The sequence below is a fragment of the Lacerta agilis genome, chromosome 14 (genome assembly GCF_009819535.1).
Source record: "Lacerta agilis isolate rLacAgi1 chromosome 14, rLacAgi1.pri, whole genome shotgun sequence".
Lineage (NCBI taxonomy): Eukaryota > Metazoa > Chordata > Lepidosauria > Squamata > Lacertidae > Lacerta > Lacerta agilis.
The window spans coordinates 12,472,175-12,488,893 of record NC_046325.1 but is presented as its reverse complement, the minus strand read 5'-3'; the positions used below and the strand labels follow the sequence as shown (position 1 = coordinate 12,488,893).

Below are 16,719 nucleotides of genomic sequence, written 5' to 3'. Positions count from 1 at the left end.
CTTGAAAAAATAATGATAAACTGGTGCAGAATTTAAGAATGGAAGACTGAGAAACTGGGAGAAATTTATATGGACAGATTTGTCCATCCCTATTTGTGCCTTGGCACTCATTTTAATAGCTAGATGAAGAAAGTGTTGCCTCCCTCCTTTCCTTACACTCCCTTCCTACCAATAGCCTAATCTGTCTTTTGTCCTTTTCAGCTGACAGGATTAAAAAACCCAAAAAATAAAAATCTCAGTACTGGAATGTTTATAAACTTTCCATAATGATATCATTCAAAAAGTAGAAACAGAAAATAGGAATCATTCCGGAAAAACTGTCTTTGAGACTTTGGGATGCCTTCCATTGAAACTTTTGAAAAACTATTTAGAAAACTTTACTTTTTAGATTTTTGAGACGTCTTCTGTTAATAACCATTGTGAGACTCACCTTTGACGCCTATCTTGAACACATGGTTTGATGTTCTGCGCCACTACTCTGTTACATTGTATATATCAACTCTAATAGAATGATTTCTACTTTTTGAATGATATCATTATCCTATTATATATGCTCTAACAGTTATTAGCCTACGTGTTGTGTCTGTATTTCTGTGATTGCTTCACATTGCAACACAGGGGTCTGTTTTTGGCATAAACCTTCCACAGCATTTCAGCAGCTGAGTCAACGGACTAGAGAGACCTCATTGCTACTAGCTGAACCCAGATGTGGGTCACATTTGCAAAGAAATACATGCTCTTTGGGTGGCATATTGTCTGCTTTGCTGTATGCTTTAATTTGATACAATAGTTTCTCTACAATTATCACATTTCTGAGGTCAATTGCTTAAAAATTGCTTTAACTTTGAAAGGGGGATATATTGGTAGCTACACTTCTCGTACAGGTGGCTCACAGCTGCACTCCAGTGTTCACTATGTGACATCATACTCCTCTTCTGTTCTCATAGGTATCAAGCAATAAGCTTAGTAAACATCATAAGACACACACACAGATCAACTATGTACACTACTGTGAAGGGGGGCAAGTGTACTGAAAAAGGAGGTTTTAAGAAGGAGAGTGCTGATTGGCTACACATACTTCCACAGAGAAGACAGTGGTTTTTAACATGGAGACTGCGTAACCTGCAAGTGTCCTGGGAAAACTGGGACATCCTGTTTTTTATCACAAGAGAAAAGTGGCCATTTTGGTTACCGTGATCTCACAAGATTGTGTGCCACTGTTTCCCCCCAGTCTTGTGTGGCTCCTCAAAAGGCACATTTTTAGGGAGCCATGGCCGAAAAAAGGGCAGCAACTGTGGCATGGAAATGAGAGAGATTGCAGCAATCAAAATGGCCATCTGCGATTAAAAAAATGGAAGATGGTGTCTGAGAAGATGGCATCCCAGATTTTGGCTTCCAAATGCTGAAGAGTATGAAACTGGGGCTGGGAAGTTGCCAACCACATTTAGTACTGTGAAATCATGTGCCTGTGAGTACTATACACATTTCCACTCAGAGAAAACATGCTTTCTCATTTTTAATGGCTGACACCTACTGTATTTCTTTTCAAATTGGTTAAATATTTGTTGTGTAATTTAAAAGGAAGTTCTCTTCCACAGAAGAATTGTGTGTACATAGGTAATAAACAAATAAGGAAGTTTTCACTAACAATTAAATTGATTTGCATGCCAAAGTAAATTATTAAAAACACAGAACTGTATACCTATACTGCTCATAGCACTGTTATAGAAGTTGTTTGCTTGCAGCAAATGTAAGAAAGGAACCAATGAGACTGTCAACATGCAACAAACATTAGTAAAAATTACATAACATAAATTCAAAGGTGAAAGGTAAAAAGGACCCAGTGTTTGTCCACAGACAGCTTTCCAGGTCTTGTGGCTAGCATGACTAAATCACTTCTGCTGCAACAGGACATTATGACAGAAACCAGAGCGCACAGAAACATGGTTTACCTTCCGGCCACAGCAATTATTATTCATCTACTTGCACTGGAGTGTTTTTGAACTACTAGGTTGTCAGGAACTGGGATGTAGCACCTTTGACTGGGCTTAACCATCCAGGAGTCGTTTACCTATAACTTTTACCTTTTGACTCCAAGTATGAGTTGGGTGGATGCAACCCTAAGCCTGGTGCTTCTCTGTTTCAAGGTTCACAATTCAATATATCTGTAGACCAGACCAGCAGTGGTCCCATTGCCAGTCATTTAGGGACACTTTCAATCACACCACAAGGTAAAGGGTTTTTCTACAGTCAGTCATCATACTTTGACTGCATGTGATTATCATCACTTGCATATTTTATCCAGAGAATAGTGGTTGCCACACACGCTATGGTTTGGGTCATCCCATTGTTTTTCTGAGCCAGTGTTCCCAAGGGAGAAGATCTTGGACTATAGCAGAAATCTCATTGGCATAAGAACTTTGCTTGTTCTGTGACTTGAGGACCTTAGCAAAACAAATACCTCACCCTGTAATTTTTATAATTATTGATCAGCATGACTACTTTTAAATGTCCTGTGGCAAATCAGATGCCAGGCACAATAACAGCCACAGAAACAGCCCTTTCCAAATGTGATGGTCCTGTGTTGTAGTCTATATAGGCATCTGTCCTATCAACTTACATGAATCCAGTTAGGGAGGTAGATTTGAGGCAGGTACACGCCTCCATGCAGCCAAGTTTCCTTATAACTTCAGCCAAGACTGAAATGCTGTTTGTGAAAAAATAGGTAAACATGATGGCTTTCAGTTCAGCCCAAGAATGGTTAGTACACCATCTGCTTTTGCTGCTGTTGGTGCTGCATTGTTCTTCTAGCAAGAGTTTGAGTTCTTGCAGATTGGGAAAAACAATTCAAACCAATTCATATGGTCCTCCAGCAGACCTGATCATTGGTGAATTTATATCCATTACGCTAGCAAACTTCAGAATGCAGGAATTTATGGAGTACCCACAATCCTCTTCATTATCTGCTCAGTAAGTAGTTACGTATTTGTTGGGGAATTTTCTGTTTGGTCCACCGATTATTCTTGACTTGATGACATAAATAGAAGGCCATCAACTTCTGTCTCCGGTTCTCCTGTCAGCCTTCACAGGGTACATTCAGATTTTTGTCCCACCACTTCAGTTAGCAGAAAGAAACTCGTCGTCATTAGTCTACGGCACCATATGCGACCTAATCAAATCCCTCTACTCCACAATGTTAACAGTTCCATCAAGGCCAATGGGATGCTTCCTCTCAAATATTTGGGATCAAGGAGAGCTTTCCTTAACACACGTTTACATGGGAGGAAGCAATTTCCAATGGAAGCTTGTGTGATCACAATTATATGGGAAGTGAATCCTGCTGAATAAAAAAAAGAAAAGGAAGGTTTTATTTCTCAAGTTTTTTTTTTAAAATAATACTCAGGACTTTGTGTGTACGTGTGTATAAATCTATTGGGTTATTTTTGTTGTTGTCTTTTATTTTCTGGCTATATCTGGTCAAAGGGCAGTTCAGAATATGAATAAAATACACCTCCACCCACCCCCACCCCAAAGGCAAGCATATCTATTGGGCTTAGATTCAAGGGCTGACTGAACTTGGTGGGGTTGGATATTGGGTTTCCAATATGCAACCCCACCAATAAATCCACAGCACAACAATGGATTTCCTTGAATCTACCATTTACATACTGCACATCTAAGCATAATATCTTAGGAGATTGCTGTAGTATCATTGATTTGAATAAAATGTTCTTGTCCTGTCGTCTGAAACATCCAAGTTAAATACATGCATGAACCAAAATGAAAACTTCAACACAGTTGTTTCTTTTCTGTCGTGTTTGCAGTCATTCTTTGTCTCATTGCAGTGTGATCCCAAAAAACTACCAGCATGTTCTTGCCTTCATCTTTGCCATGCAAGAGATCAACAAGAATGCCAAATTCTTCTCCAACATCACACTGGGATCAACATTTTATGAGAATGCTTTTAACCCTTCGCAAACTTGTTGGAACACTCTTGCTCTTCTTTTCATGGGACAACGAAATCCCCCCAATTACCAATGTAATGAAGAAGATAAAGTACCGGTAATTGCTGTCATTGGAGGGCTCAACTCCCAAAACTCTATTCAGATGGCCAATATATTAAACACCTACAAGATTCCACAGGTATGTGTATAGATACATAGATACAACCACAAGGGCAGACATGCACAGGAAAACCCCCAAAGAACAGCAAGGTTAGCTTTCAATCGCATTACATTATGTTTTCCACGCTTGTGTCAAGACTATGTTAAAGCCTCCTAGCTATGTGTTGCCTACACTGCCTTCTTAAATAGCATTGGGATTTCTGCTGGGGGGCATATAAACCCATAATACTAATAACCAAAGTTCTAATTCTACCAAACCTGACCATATAATCATGGGAGCATCCAGCCTCCTTCTTAGAAACTTCTCCTAACCTGAGATGTAATAATGCCAGGGGTGTAGACTTAGAAAAGTAATACCAGGTGGTTGACCACTACAATAATGAAGTATTCTTTCTATGAACAAATAGATGGTTTTTACATTCTTAAAAATACAAAAAAACCCCTTTAGTTCAGCTATGGCTCCTTGGATCCAGTGCTGAGTGACCAAAGGCGCTTCCCTTCATTCTTCCAAATGGTCCCCAATGAAGAAGCTCAGTATGATGGCATTGTTTGGCTACTCAGGAAGTTTGGGTGGAACTGGATTGGCCTCCTTGTTTCAGATGATGACAGTGGAGAAACCTTCCTTCGTACTCTGAGACCAAGGCTTTTCCAAAATAATCTCTGCATTTCCTGGACACTGGTGATCCCACTAGTGACAAGTTTTTTACCTAATGAGCTACTTCAACAAAAGTTGAGACCAATCATGTTTGCTCTCACACAGCGGCAAATGAATGTGATTCTTGTCTACGGAGACAGTCAGTCTCTAGAGGGTTTGAGACTGGTTTTAGTCTCCTGTGAGGTTTTACATATGTACCCTCTGCAGAGGGTGTGGATTACAACAGCTCAATGGGATTTCACTGCCGTGCTGGCAGGATACAAATTCCCTTCCATATCCTTCAATGGCACCTTGTCATTTACACTCCATTCAAATCCAGTTCCAGGGTTTCAGGACTTTCTAGAGACCATAAATCCATGGCAGCCAAATCTTTATTTCATCCAGCAATTCTGGGTCAGTGCATTCCTCTGCTCATTCCCAGATAACAATCTAATTGGCACAATTCAGGAACCCTGCACTGGGAGGGAGAAGCTGGAAAAACTCCCTGGACCTGTGTTTGAAATGGAAATGTCCAGCCAGAGCTACACCATCTACAATGCTGTCCATGCGGTAGCACATGCTCTCCATAGCATGTATTCATCAAGAGCCAAACAGAAAGTACTGGGTGAGAGACGGATGCAGCCAAAAGTTAATCCCTGGCAGGTACTGTCAACTACTCTCCTCAATGTTAGAAGCACAGGTGTTATTACTACTGCTTCATATGTTTCACAGCTGATCCCTGGCATGGAGGAGAGGCCTTGGGGATTTTCCCTGCTGAATTCTATCATTGGGAGTTACTTTATCTCAGTGAAAGGCCACAAGCTGTGCATGCTGTACATTAAAAGCTCTTTAAATTAATCCATCCCAGGATTCTCTTACTTGGGGCTGCACAAGGGGCAGGGGTGTCCTCTATTATCAGAACTGGGTTGAAACCTCAGGTGTATGCTGTATAGAACTGTGGCAATTCAGAGTAGACAGTTCTGGGCTACAGAGACTAATAATTTGACTCAGCACAAGGCAGTTGCATATGTTAATGGGGAAGGTTTTTGAAGTACCCAGAATCTATGTCGAGTCAAAAAACACACCAAGCCATGTCTCCTAGTACAGTGGTACCTCGGGTTACAAACTTAATTTGTTCTGTAGGTCCATTCTTAAACCAAAACCGTTCTTAACCTGAGGCATGCTTTCGCTAATGGGGCCTTGCACTGTGCACGATTTCTGTTCACATCCTGGGACAAAGTTCACAACCCAAGGCCCTACTTCCGGGTTTGCGGAGTTTGTAACCCGATGCGTTTGTAACCCAAAGCATTTGTAACCCAAGGTACCACTGTATTGGAACTGGAAAGGCTTGCAGCTCAATGTCAGAGCATCTGCTTTCATTCAGAAGGTCCCATGTTCAACCCCCAGCATCTCAAGATCATGCTGGGAAAGATGCTGAAACCTTAGAGAGTTAATAACAACCAGTGTGGAAATGACTGAGCTATACAGAGCAAGGATTTCACTAACGGTAAGGCAGCTTTTAGTGTCCTATAACATACTGCTGAATGGTAGTAAAAAGCCAAAAGTCCAACTGGCAAATGGAAAAGAGAGAGTGTATGAGCCTACAGGTCTCTCTCTCCCCCCTCCCCCCTTGCAATCTAGCTCCAGTCCTTCCTGAAAAACATCCACTTCAACAACAGTGCAGGTGAAGAAATCTCTTTTGACGAGAAGGGGCAGCATGCAGGTGGCTATGATCTCCTCAACTTGGTCACATTTCCCAATGAGTCCTTCCAGAGAGTCCGAGTGGGGAGGGTGGACCCTCAGGCCCCCCCAGGAAAAGAGTTCACAGTGGATGGAAGTGCCATTGCATGGAATCCCAAGTTCAAGCAGGTGGGTGGGACTATTTCTTGTTTTAATCATCATCTTTTATGAGGAGAGCAAGGGATCCAGGAAAACAGAGGAGAAGTGTGAGGAGGCAAGCTCTGGTACTCACTGATGAAATACTATTTTTGTTACTTTGTTCAAATTTGTTGATGCAGAGCTAGTTGGAAGCTAATTTGCAGCTCAGGGTTAAAGAACAAGGTCTTTCAGAGTACGGAATTGGCAGATGTTTAAGGCTCTTGAAAAGGGAAGAAGAAGAAGAAGAGTTTGGATTTGATATTGCGCTTTATCACTACCCAAAAGAGTCTCAAAGCGGCTAACATTCTCCTTTCCCTTCCTCCCCCACAACAAACACTCTGTGAGGTGAGTGGGACTGAGAGACTTCAGAGAAGTGTGACTAGCCCAAGGTCACCCAGCAGCTGCATGTGGAGGAGCGGAGACGCGAACCCGGTTCCCCAGATTACAAGTCTACCGCTCTTAACCACTACACCACACTGACTCTCAGCAGGGAGGTATAGAATTATCCTGTGCGCCCTGGTTACTTATGCAGTAATGGTAAGGTGAGTGGGGCTGAGAGACTTCAGAGAAATGTGACTAGCCCAAGCTCACCCAGCAGCTGCATGTGGAGGAGCAGAGACATGAACCCAGTTCCCCAGATTACCACTCCACCGCTCTTACCCACTACACCACAATGGCTCATTGTGGTGTCCCAAAACACTTTGTACGCAACAATCTTTGTTTGAGACTCTGTCCCACCATGTGGAGCCCAGGTAGAAAGATAACCATTTACCGGTACCATCTGAATTGTGTGGTCACTAATGTTGATGGATTGAGTGCCAGTGATATCCTGTCCCAGGATGTTGATCTCCATCAGGCTGATGGTGGGGCCAAACTCCATGGAGGTTTGCCCATAATGTTTGGGATGAAAGCATCCAAAATGCTCAGGAAAGTGCTGGTGCTCAGAAGGCTATGGAAGGCTATATGTGTTGTCATATGCCTGAATTGGTTGATTGACTGACTGATTGATTGATTGATAAAATTTATATACAACCCTATACCCGGAGATCTCAGGGAGGTTCACAGAATAAAACCGAAATATAAAACCACAAAATACATAATCAAGATAAAAACAACAACCCAATAGCCTCCCCCCACAAAAAAACCCAATTTTAAAAGGGCATAGTTATGCCAGTTTGTGCAGGTATGGCAGTTATCAGCAGTCTAAACAGTTAGAGCAGCGGAAATGTTCTGTTGTGCTGCTGTCAGTCTGTAACAGTATTTATCTTAGATATATATATATATATATATATATATATATATATATATATATATATATATATGATGTATTAGCAATGTAACACCTGCCTGTATTGTATCTTTTAATCTGCAAGTTCAAGTACACTAAGTAAAAATTAATCCTTATTTAAACTTTAAAAGAGAGCGTCTGCAGGAGGGAATCAGCATTGAGTTATGAGGAATCAATCTATCAAGAAGGAGAAGGTTGGCACTAGCATCTCTCTGCCATTCAGACCTGTGCTGGGCTGGCCAAGTGGTTCGGGGACAGCACAAAGCATCTTTGTCACGGGGCCTGATGATTGCCTAGGGAGCAAATGCTTGACAGTCACTCTCTAATTTCAGTCCATTGACCTTTTTGCTGCAAAGCAGACATAGATGACAATAAGAATTATGTAGAGAAGCCAACTTATTCCATTCACAACCCCTTGCTTGTCATTACCATTAGATGCTGCCCATTTCCACCTGTGTTGAGAGCTGCCACCCTGGACAGAGCATGTTTGCCCAGCAGGGAAAGCAAATCTGTTGCTATGACTGTGTTCAGTGCCCTAAATGGAGGATTTCCATCCAGAAGGGTAAGTGAAGAAACCCGAGTCAACTGGAATTCCAATCTTCCTCTCCAACACAGACATTCATGTCTTAGTGTGAAATAAAGTTCACATGGGATTAAACACCACTGAAACCAGGATGACATCCATCTGGGTAGAAATGGTTAGGATTTCACTCCATAGCTTCCTTTTCTCACCCTTGAACCCGCAGCCACCAAATTTTCTTCTTCAGTTATTAACAAGTAGTGAATACTTTTCTCTATTGTATCCACACAGTTTCAATGCTTAGTAACATTATTTCTTGTCAAATATAGATTTTCTCGATGACAGGCTACCGGGCTGTTTCATCCATTCCCAAACTCAATTACGGAAAGTGTAAAAAAGAAACACTTGGGTTGCTCACCTTGAAATGCAAAGACATGGGGTTGGATGCATAGATAGACATGTTTAAGGGGGAAAGACTGAAATCAATCAGTATACTGCAGCCATGAGAAATAAATATGAATGGATTGATTAGTAAAGCTGAAATGCTGAGAGAGTAACCATCACTTGGTTGAAAAATTAGACTTTGGTTCATCAGCTCAGTAATATGTTCTGTGTACTGCATAATGGACAGTACCAATAATATTAATAATTATTGCTTCCAGAAATGCTAAAAGCATGCGTCTCACTTTCAGATGCAGATCAGTGTGAGAAGTGCCCAGAGGATCACTACCCAAATACCTTTCAGGACCAATGTATTCCGAAAACAATAAGCTACCTATCCTATGAGGAGCCCTTGGGGGCAATTCTGGCTTCCTCGGCTCTCCTGCTTTCTCTGGTCACACTTGTTGTGATGGGAACCTTCGCTCTGCACTGGAACACTCCCATTGTCAAAGCCAACAACTGGGGCATCACCTGCACCTTGCTCTCTTCTCTGCTGCTCTGCTTTCTCTGCTCCTTCTTATTCATTGGCAGGCCTACAAAGGTGACCTGTGTCTTGAGGCAAACCGTCTTTGGCCTCGTCTTCTCCATCGCTGTTGCTTGTGTGTTAGCCAAAACCCTCACTGTGGTTTTGGCATTCATGGTGACCAAGCCTGGGAACAGCCTGAGGAAATGGCTTGGGAAGAGGCTGGCAGGATCCCTGATCACCTTCTGCTCTCTCATTCAAGCTGGCATCTGTCTTGGCTGGCTGGCATCCTCTCCCCCATTCCCAGAGTTTGACCTGCACTCCCAGGATGGGCAAATCATAGTGCAGTGCAATGAAGGCTCAGACATCATGTTCCACCTGATTCTGGGCTACATGGGTCTTTTGGCCATTGTCAGCTTCTCTGTGGCTTTCTTTGCCAGGAAGTTGCCTGACACTTTCAATGAAGCCAAGCTGATTACCTTCAGCATGCTGGTCTTCTGCAGTGTTTGGCTGTCCTTTGTCCCCACTTATCTGAGCACCAAAGGGAAATACATGGTGGCTGTGGAGATCTTCTCCATCTTGGCCTCTACTGCTGGCTTATTGGGTTGCATCTTCCTCCCCAAAATCTACATCATTATACTTAGGCCTGAGATGAACAGTAAAGAGAGATTAGTAAGGAAGAAAGAGGACCATAGTTGAGAAGGTGAAAGAGATGCTGTTAGTCAGGGACCTTATGTTGTGGCAAGGAGATGCTATTTCCTTTGCTTTTATCTTTTTTTCGTGTCAGCATTTCCCAAACCTGGGTCGCCAGCTGTTTTTGTACTACAAGTCCCACCATCCTTGACAACTAGCACTGCTATCTATGTATGTTTGGAATTGTAGTCCCAAAACAGCTGGAGACCCAAACAGCTGGGTGTTGTCCAAATGGAATGTTATGTGGAAGCAATTTGCAGCAGGATTGAAAATGAAGTAGTTGCTGAGTGATTGAAAAATATGGCATCTAAATCATTTGAGCTCTTGTTAATTCTTGCTAGTTTACCATTCTGCTTAGTAAAATAAATTAGAAATTGTTGGGACATGACCTTGATCACAGGAAACCATGACCACACAATTCCTAAATAATAGATGTATCTTTTAAACAAATTTCATTGCTCAAAGTTAGGATATATGTGTGAGAGAACATTGTATTCATCTAGCTCTTTTTCTTCTTTTGTTTTGTTCTTTTCTTATTATTATTTTCTGTTTAGAATAGTTTTTTTGTATTGTGAAAAGTCTGAATAAACTTTATACAAAAAAGACGTATGACTTGTGACGTGTGTGTGTGTGTGTGTGTGTGTGTTTGTGTGTGTGTGCGCGTCTGTGTGTTACGAAAGAAATCCCCAATGGACCATACAAACATGCAAAGGGATGAAGCGTAATATAAATCATCTGGCAGTGGACAGACATGTTTAAACTCAGACTTCTGGATGCTGTGAGAATATTTTCTGTGTTCCTGTAGAAGAGATATTCAGACCAGCCACCCTACTTACACACACGCTAGATACACTTTATTTAAAACAACAACAACAACAACAACAACAACTATCTCTGACCCAGTGAGTGTCATCCTTCCATAAGGACCCAGGTGTTGTGGGGGGTTGTATGTGAGGAAATTGCTGTCAGCAGAAAAATCCCTTCATGTAGCAGAGGATTCTGGGAAATGTTCCAGTGTAAACACTCCATTTTGAAGGAAGCTGGCCATTCTTGTTGGGTATCAGCAATGCAAAGTGAGTCTGTGCCCTTGAGAAAAACATGCACTGTTCCCCTTTCATTTTAATATCAAACATATCGAACAAAGTACTCCACTTAAATATGGACTAAGTTCCAGAAGGTAGATGCATTATCTGATGTTAATTATGTGTGCTGATTTTATTTAGGGTATTTGCTTTCCAACCCATAAATTAAGTCCACACTGGAGGGAATTCCAGGGAAATCGAAACATATTTATCCTATCCATATCTACTCGTCATATGGCAAGTGGCTGAACTTTCATCCTTCCCCCTTCCCTGCCCCGACCCCCAACCTCACCAAGATCTATATAAGAATAGAGGCAGCAGCTTCAGAGACAAACTTGCCCCTGCATGAAGCAATATCCATCACTTCACAGGACGAAACTTGGGTAAGTTGGAGGCAATCACAAACTCACTTCTGATGCTATGGCTACTGATTTGTATTTTGTTTTGCGGGCTCTCACTAGCATTATACCCTATACCCACATATCTGTCCACATCCTTCTTCCAGCAAAGTCCCATTCAGTTCTCACAGGTAAGTGAGTATACATATACTATGTGGGTTTGTGGGTTCATAAGTTGAGAAGAAGAAAGCAAGGGTGTTTGTGTAGTCACAGAAGAGGTAGAACATTCCGCAGTCTAAGCTCCTCACCCTCCATCACCACAGTTACTTATATTTCAGTTGAGCCAAGGAGGGGGATATTAAATAGTATGGGGAGGTAAAGAGGGGGGAGGGGTTTAGCTCCGCTCAGTCATTTCCCATTTTCATCTAAAAACTAGACCTCTCCAAGCCCCAATTGTAAACATGAATAATGCGAGTGATTTCCACAGTTTGGTTTTATGGAATTCTTGCCACATTGACTCATCTGCCATGGAGCGTCTTGCATGTGGCAGAGGATTCTGGGAAATATTCCAAGGCAGTCTCTCCATTTATGAAGGATGCGGGCCAGTCTTGTTGCAGGCTAACTTTGCACTACCTGAAGTGAGGATGTGCCCTTGGAGCAGACTCAGCACTCCCCTTCCCTGGCACCTTTCAGTTTCAAAACAGAAAGTGGTGAAGGAAGTCCCCTCCTGGATTTGGTTTTATCTCCAGATGTTCTTTGATTCGAGACGTGTTCTTTGAGTCAAGGCTTTATATTTTATTTAGAATATTTATTTTCTCATCACCTTCCACACAAATACCTATGGACGTTCATGCAAGCAAATCATGTGTTTTTATGAGTATTTGAAGTACACCCTTTCTTTCTTCAACTGTACATATAAAATGTCTAAAAGGCTGAAATTCCTTCCTGCCTTAATTCCTAAGAATTAAGGCAGCCAACTTGGGAGACAGACTTGCCTGTAGAAAGAGTTATTTATCAGCTCAACAGGACTGAACCTGGGTAAGTTGGAAGTGGGGTTGGGGATGGTGGAGAAATTCAGTTCAGATTCCATTTAAAAGCATATTTATTGAATTTGCACTGTCTGAAACAATAGGAGAGGTGAAACACAGCCATCCTTTAAAATTTGTATCTCTTTGGATTTTTCAACACAGTTGAATTTCCCATTGAATTTCTCCAGCTGTGTTAGATGGGTTAAGATCACTGGGGGCGGTGGGGGTGACACCCTGATAATTCCAGTGATTTTTATTCAGCACATGCAAGGCCACCTCTGTCCTGCCTCTGCCACCTCCATATCTCATTTTTTATGGCTAATGCTAGTGGGATACCCAGGGGCAGAGCAAGGGTGTGCAGTGGAGGCGGTGCACCCTGGGTGTCACCACTGGGGGTGACCAAATGCTGGGCAGCACTCACCACGGGGCCTGCAGCACATCCATGCCACGCATCTCTTCTGGGAGAGACACAGTGGCTTGAGCACCCGACAGGCTCTGCGCTGCCCAAACAGTCTGTCCGCCTCCTCTCACTCAGCTCTAGGGCTGCTGAGTGGGAGGAGGCAGGCAGACTCCGGAGGCCCAGCAGAGCATCCTGTCCCAGTTCACCCTACCCCTGTGGCCAACTAGCCCCACCCCGGGTGCAGGGCACGCGTGCCCCCAGGCTCCTGATCGGCTTGCTCTGGTGCTGCTCCCACTTGCCTTCATTTGCCCTCCCACCCTCTGTCCCTTTCCCCTTCTTCCCCACTCACCACCATGGAGCCCAAGAGGGAAGCGACGAACACTCGGAGCTGGGTTGCCAAGCCAGGCTCCTTCACCTTCTGTGCCCTGCCCTCCCCCCCCCCGCAGTGCAGGAGCCCATGCACCCCTCCAACATGTGTGCACCCGCCCCAAGCTTCGTTTGGTCACACAACCCTGCTGGATCAATCCTGCTGGGTAGTATCTTAGAAAACCTCCTTTCTCTCCACCATCACGGCTCCTCTCCCTCTCCTAGGTGACTGCCTCATACACCCTCCCAGTGGTAGCAGGAGCCGAGCACCCTGCGATGATGGAGAGGCATGGGAGTGATAAGGAATGTCTTCTCAGAGATCAAGAGGAGGGTGTGGACACTGCAGCAGGCAGGGCAGTGGCATCCAGTGGAAATTTTTGAAGGGGAACACTTAGGGTCAGAGGCACCAGCATTGCACCTCCCTTCCTAAGTCGTGCAGAAGCTTCCTGGGCTTTGGGAAGGAGGCACCAGAAGAACATTTAGGGGACTAATCTAGTCCCCCTAGTGCACTTACCATACAGCACTGGGCCAGGATAAGCACCTGTGGGTGGTGGGGAAGCTTACACTTTGATGAGGTAACTGCGTGATGGTTCTTCTGCTTACACCCCCTCATGCCCCTTTTAAACTTTAAACCAAGGCAAGCTACTCACTTTAGTAATCCCTTAAGAAAGGTCCTGGGAAATACTCTAGGTGGTGGTTTTTAGGTGCCCAGTGACACTAACCATGGGGGGGGGGGAATTTTAACAGGAATTTTTGGTAAGCAGGAAAATGATCCTTGGAAAAAACAACACACACATTTCTGCATTTGTTATGGGGGCACCTGATTTTGAAAGTGGAGCGAGTTAAGCAGGGTTTATTTCCAGGAGAGACGAGTGGCTTGGGGGCACTGCAGGCCCTGCAGTGAGTGCCGCCCGGCATTTTGTCACCCCCCTCAGTGGTGACACAGGGGTCAGACTGCCCCCACCGCACCCGCTTGTTCTGCCCTGCATAAAAGGAAGCCCAGCCTTTGAGGAACTGGAGTCTAGAGGCATTCCTTAGAAGCTAGAACTCATGGCGATTTGTTCCATGAATATTTCCTCAAAATCATCCAGCAGTTGTCCTCATAGAGGTGACTCAGCCAGCCATGGTCCATCATTTTGTGTCTAGAGTGTCCTAAGGAAACAATACGGAGGAAGAGTGCATGTTCTGGAAGTTGGGCAACAGAGGCAGTACAGGATTCCTTTTGGTGTACCGACCTCCCTGCTGCACCAAGGATTCCCTGCCTGAGCTTAGAAAAAGGGAAATGTCAGAGAACATTACATGCCTGGGAAGCATAAGCAGAATATAAAGCATGCAGTTGTTATTAGGGGAATAAATATATTTTAAGAGGGGTGAATGTACAAAGTTAAACCACATGATGAGATGAAGGAGCTGTTGTGTGCACAAAATGCAACATGCAAAAGTGACTTCAATTTAGCTCCTACTAAATCTTACTAGAAAAGGTGGGGAGTAAGCTTAAGATGCATTTATGTAAAAGGCTATGCGAAAAGATTATAGCAGACAAAATATAGCAACAATTGGAACAATTGTTTAAATCTACTGATGCTGCAACACCAACCCAGCTACTTATAGCTCATGGTGTTCCCAGTGCACAGCACTTTAACCTAAAGGTTAAGAAATAAATCTTATATCCCACTCTCTTGTTGAGCTCCTGGTGGTGCTTGGTGAAGACTTTCAGAAGGATTTTAAGGGAGTTTATACAAAAGGGAGATTGATTGATTGATTACATTTATACCCCACCTTTCCACCAAGGAGCTCAAGGCAGCATCCATTGTTCTCCTCTCCTCTCCTCTCATCGATCCTGTGAGGTAGACTAAGGTAAGAGACTGAGACTGACCCAGGGTTTTCCAATGAGCTTCACGGCTGAGTGGGGATTTGAACCCTGGTCTCTCAGTGCTAGTCTGGAGCTCAGATTCATACCAATGAGTCCCTTGCTCAGATCTCACTTCAGCTAGAAACTTAACTTAGCTTGTACAAATATCCTATCTTCTGGCCTCCTCTCCCTGAACCTCAACAATGGTCTAAGCTTCTTTTATAATTTTTTATAGGGTTTTATAACAAGGATGGTGTTGTACAAATAAGTATACCAAGTTTTCTCATGTCATTTGTATGTCACAAAAATAGCATAATAAATGTTGAAAAATATCTACAACATATGTTTCATTATTAGTGGTGAATGCATAAATTCTTGATTTATGAATTGGTTTAAACAATTAGGAAGAAGAAGAAGGGGGAAGGGGGCAGTAGGAGTGGGAGTGGGGTGGGGTGGTTATGCTTCTATTATTCTACTTAGTGTGTTGTTGTTTTTTAAAAAGTGTATTAAGCTTCTGTTATAAGACACATAAGCTGCAATGTGACTGGCTTGTATCAATATTCCCATGGATTTGTGATCATGACTAGATAACATCCACCACAACATTTGCAGATAAGAATTTACAAGGATATACAGTACAGCATTCATTTGAACTCCAAGCTGTTTCACAAAGCACCCTCTGGTGGCAAATGGGGAAAAAGCATTCACACATCCACATTACTTTCCCCCCCCCCCCCCAGGTATCTCTTTCAGGCGGTGGTCGCCCACGATGATGCCTTTCAAGGGATCTGGCCTTATCCTCCTCACCTTTCTGGTGTCTGTTCTGGCACTGGGAGCCTATTGTGCACCCACCTATAAGAAATTCCTAACCCAGCACTACGATAATCCCAAGAGCAGTGTCGGCAAGGAGTATTGTGACGCCATGATGAGAAAGCGCGGTCTGGACAAACCAGAATGCAAGGAAGTGAACACCTTCATCCACGGCACCAAGAATAACATCAAAGCTGTGTGCACTGCATCTGGAGGGAAGGATTATGGGGACGGGCTGAGGATCTCCCTCCACCCCTTCACTGTCACCACCTGTAAGCACAGAGGCGGCTCAACTGACCCACCTTGCAGATATTCCGATAACAGATCGCCCAGATACATCGTCATTGCCTGTAATGAGAAAGGAGAGCCTGTGCACTTTGACGAAAGCATCATTGTCATGGCGTAAGATTTTCAACGCCCAGATCCAAATATTCAGCTTTTTAACCATTATGCCATCCCTTGCAACTCCACTGAACCCCCCCCCCTTTGCTGCCATTCTGTCTAGCTCTGCTTTACAGCAATTAAAAAAACAAAACAGAACAAAATCCTAAACCATAGCGGCAAACAAACATGCTTTGATTCTGTTAAACCAGCAATGTCTGTCACTATTAAAATGAGGAGAAAGTTGCATAACATTTGATTTGATTTCCTTTTTCTTTTTCCTACTGCATCCAAGGGAGGGAGTGTGGAATGCAGTACTGCACTGTCCGATATTTTCTTTCCTGTTTCCGCCCACGTGGGTGGTAGGCTACAGCCATATCAAATCAAATCAAATATTTATTACAGTCATAGACCAGTGTAA

General features: G+C 43.3%; 2 protein-coding genes across 2 annotated transcripts; both read left to right on the top strand.

Annotated features, from left to right (window-relative positions):
* The first annotated feature begins 6,490 nt into the window (after nt 1–6,490).
* Nucleotides 6,491–10,047, top strand: LOC117057478 (vomeronasal type-2 receptor 26-like). Its single transcript, XM_033168327.1, has 3 exons — nt 6,491–6,627; nt 8,360–8,486; nt 9,137–10,047. Exons 2-3 carry the CDS (start codon nt 8,360–8,362, stop codon nt 10,045–10,047), a joined length of 1,038 nt encoding a protein of 345 aa, XP_033024218.1. The 5' UTR covers nt 6,491–6,627.
* Nucleotides 10,048–15,845: 5,798 nt separating this feature from the next.
* On the top strand, nt 15,846–16,323 carry LOC117057477 (angiogenin-like). Its single transcript, XM_033168326.1, has one exon. The coding sequence runs from the start codon at nt 15,877–15,879 to the stop codon at nt 16,321–16,323; it is 447 nt and encodes a 148-aa protein (XP_033024217.1). The 5' UTR covers nt 15,846–15,876.
* Nucleotides 16,324–16,719: the final 396 nt, after the last annotated feature.

What these genes read in the sequence shown, in the direction of transcription:
- LOC117057477 (XM_033168326.1), top strand. Translation starts at nt 15,877, where the DNA reads ATGATGCCTTTCAAGGGATCTGGCCTTATCCTCCTCACCTTTCTGGTG.
- LOC117057478 (XM_033168327.1), top strand. Translation starts at nt 8,360, where the DNA reads ATGCTGCCCATTTCCACCTGTGTTGAGAGCTGCCACCCTGGACAGAGC. An exon ending in GAGGATTTCCATCCAGAAGG is followed by an intron (nt 8,487 to 9,136) that starts GTAAGTGAAGAA and finishes TCTCACTTTCAG; the next exon opens with ATGCAGATCAGTGTGAGAAG.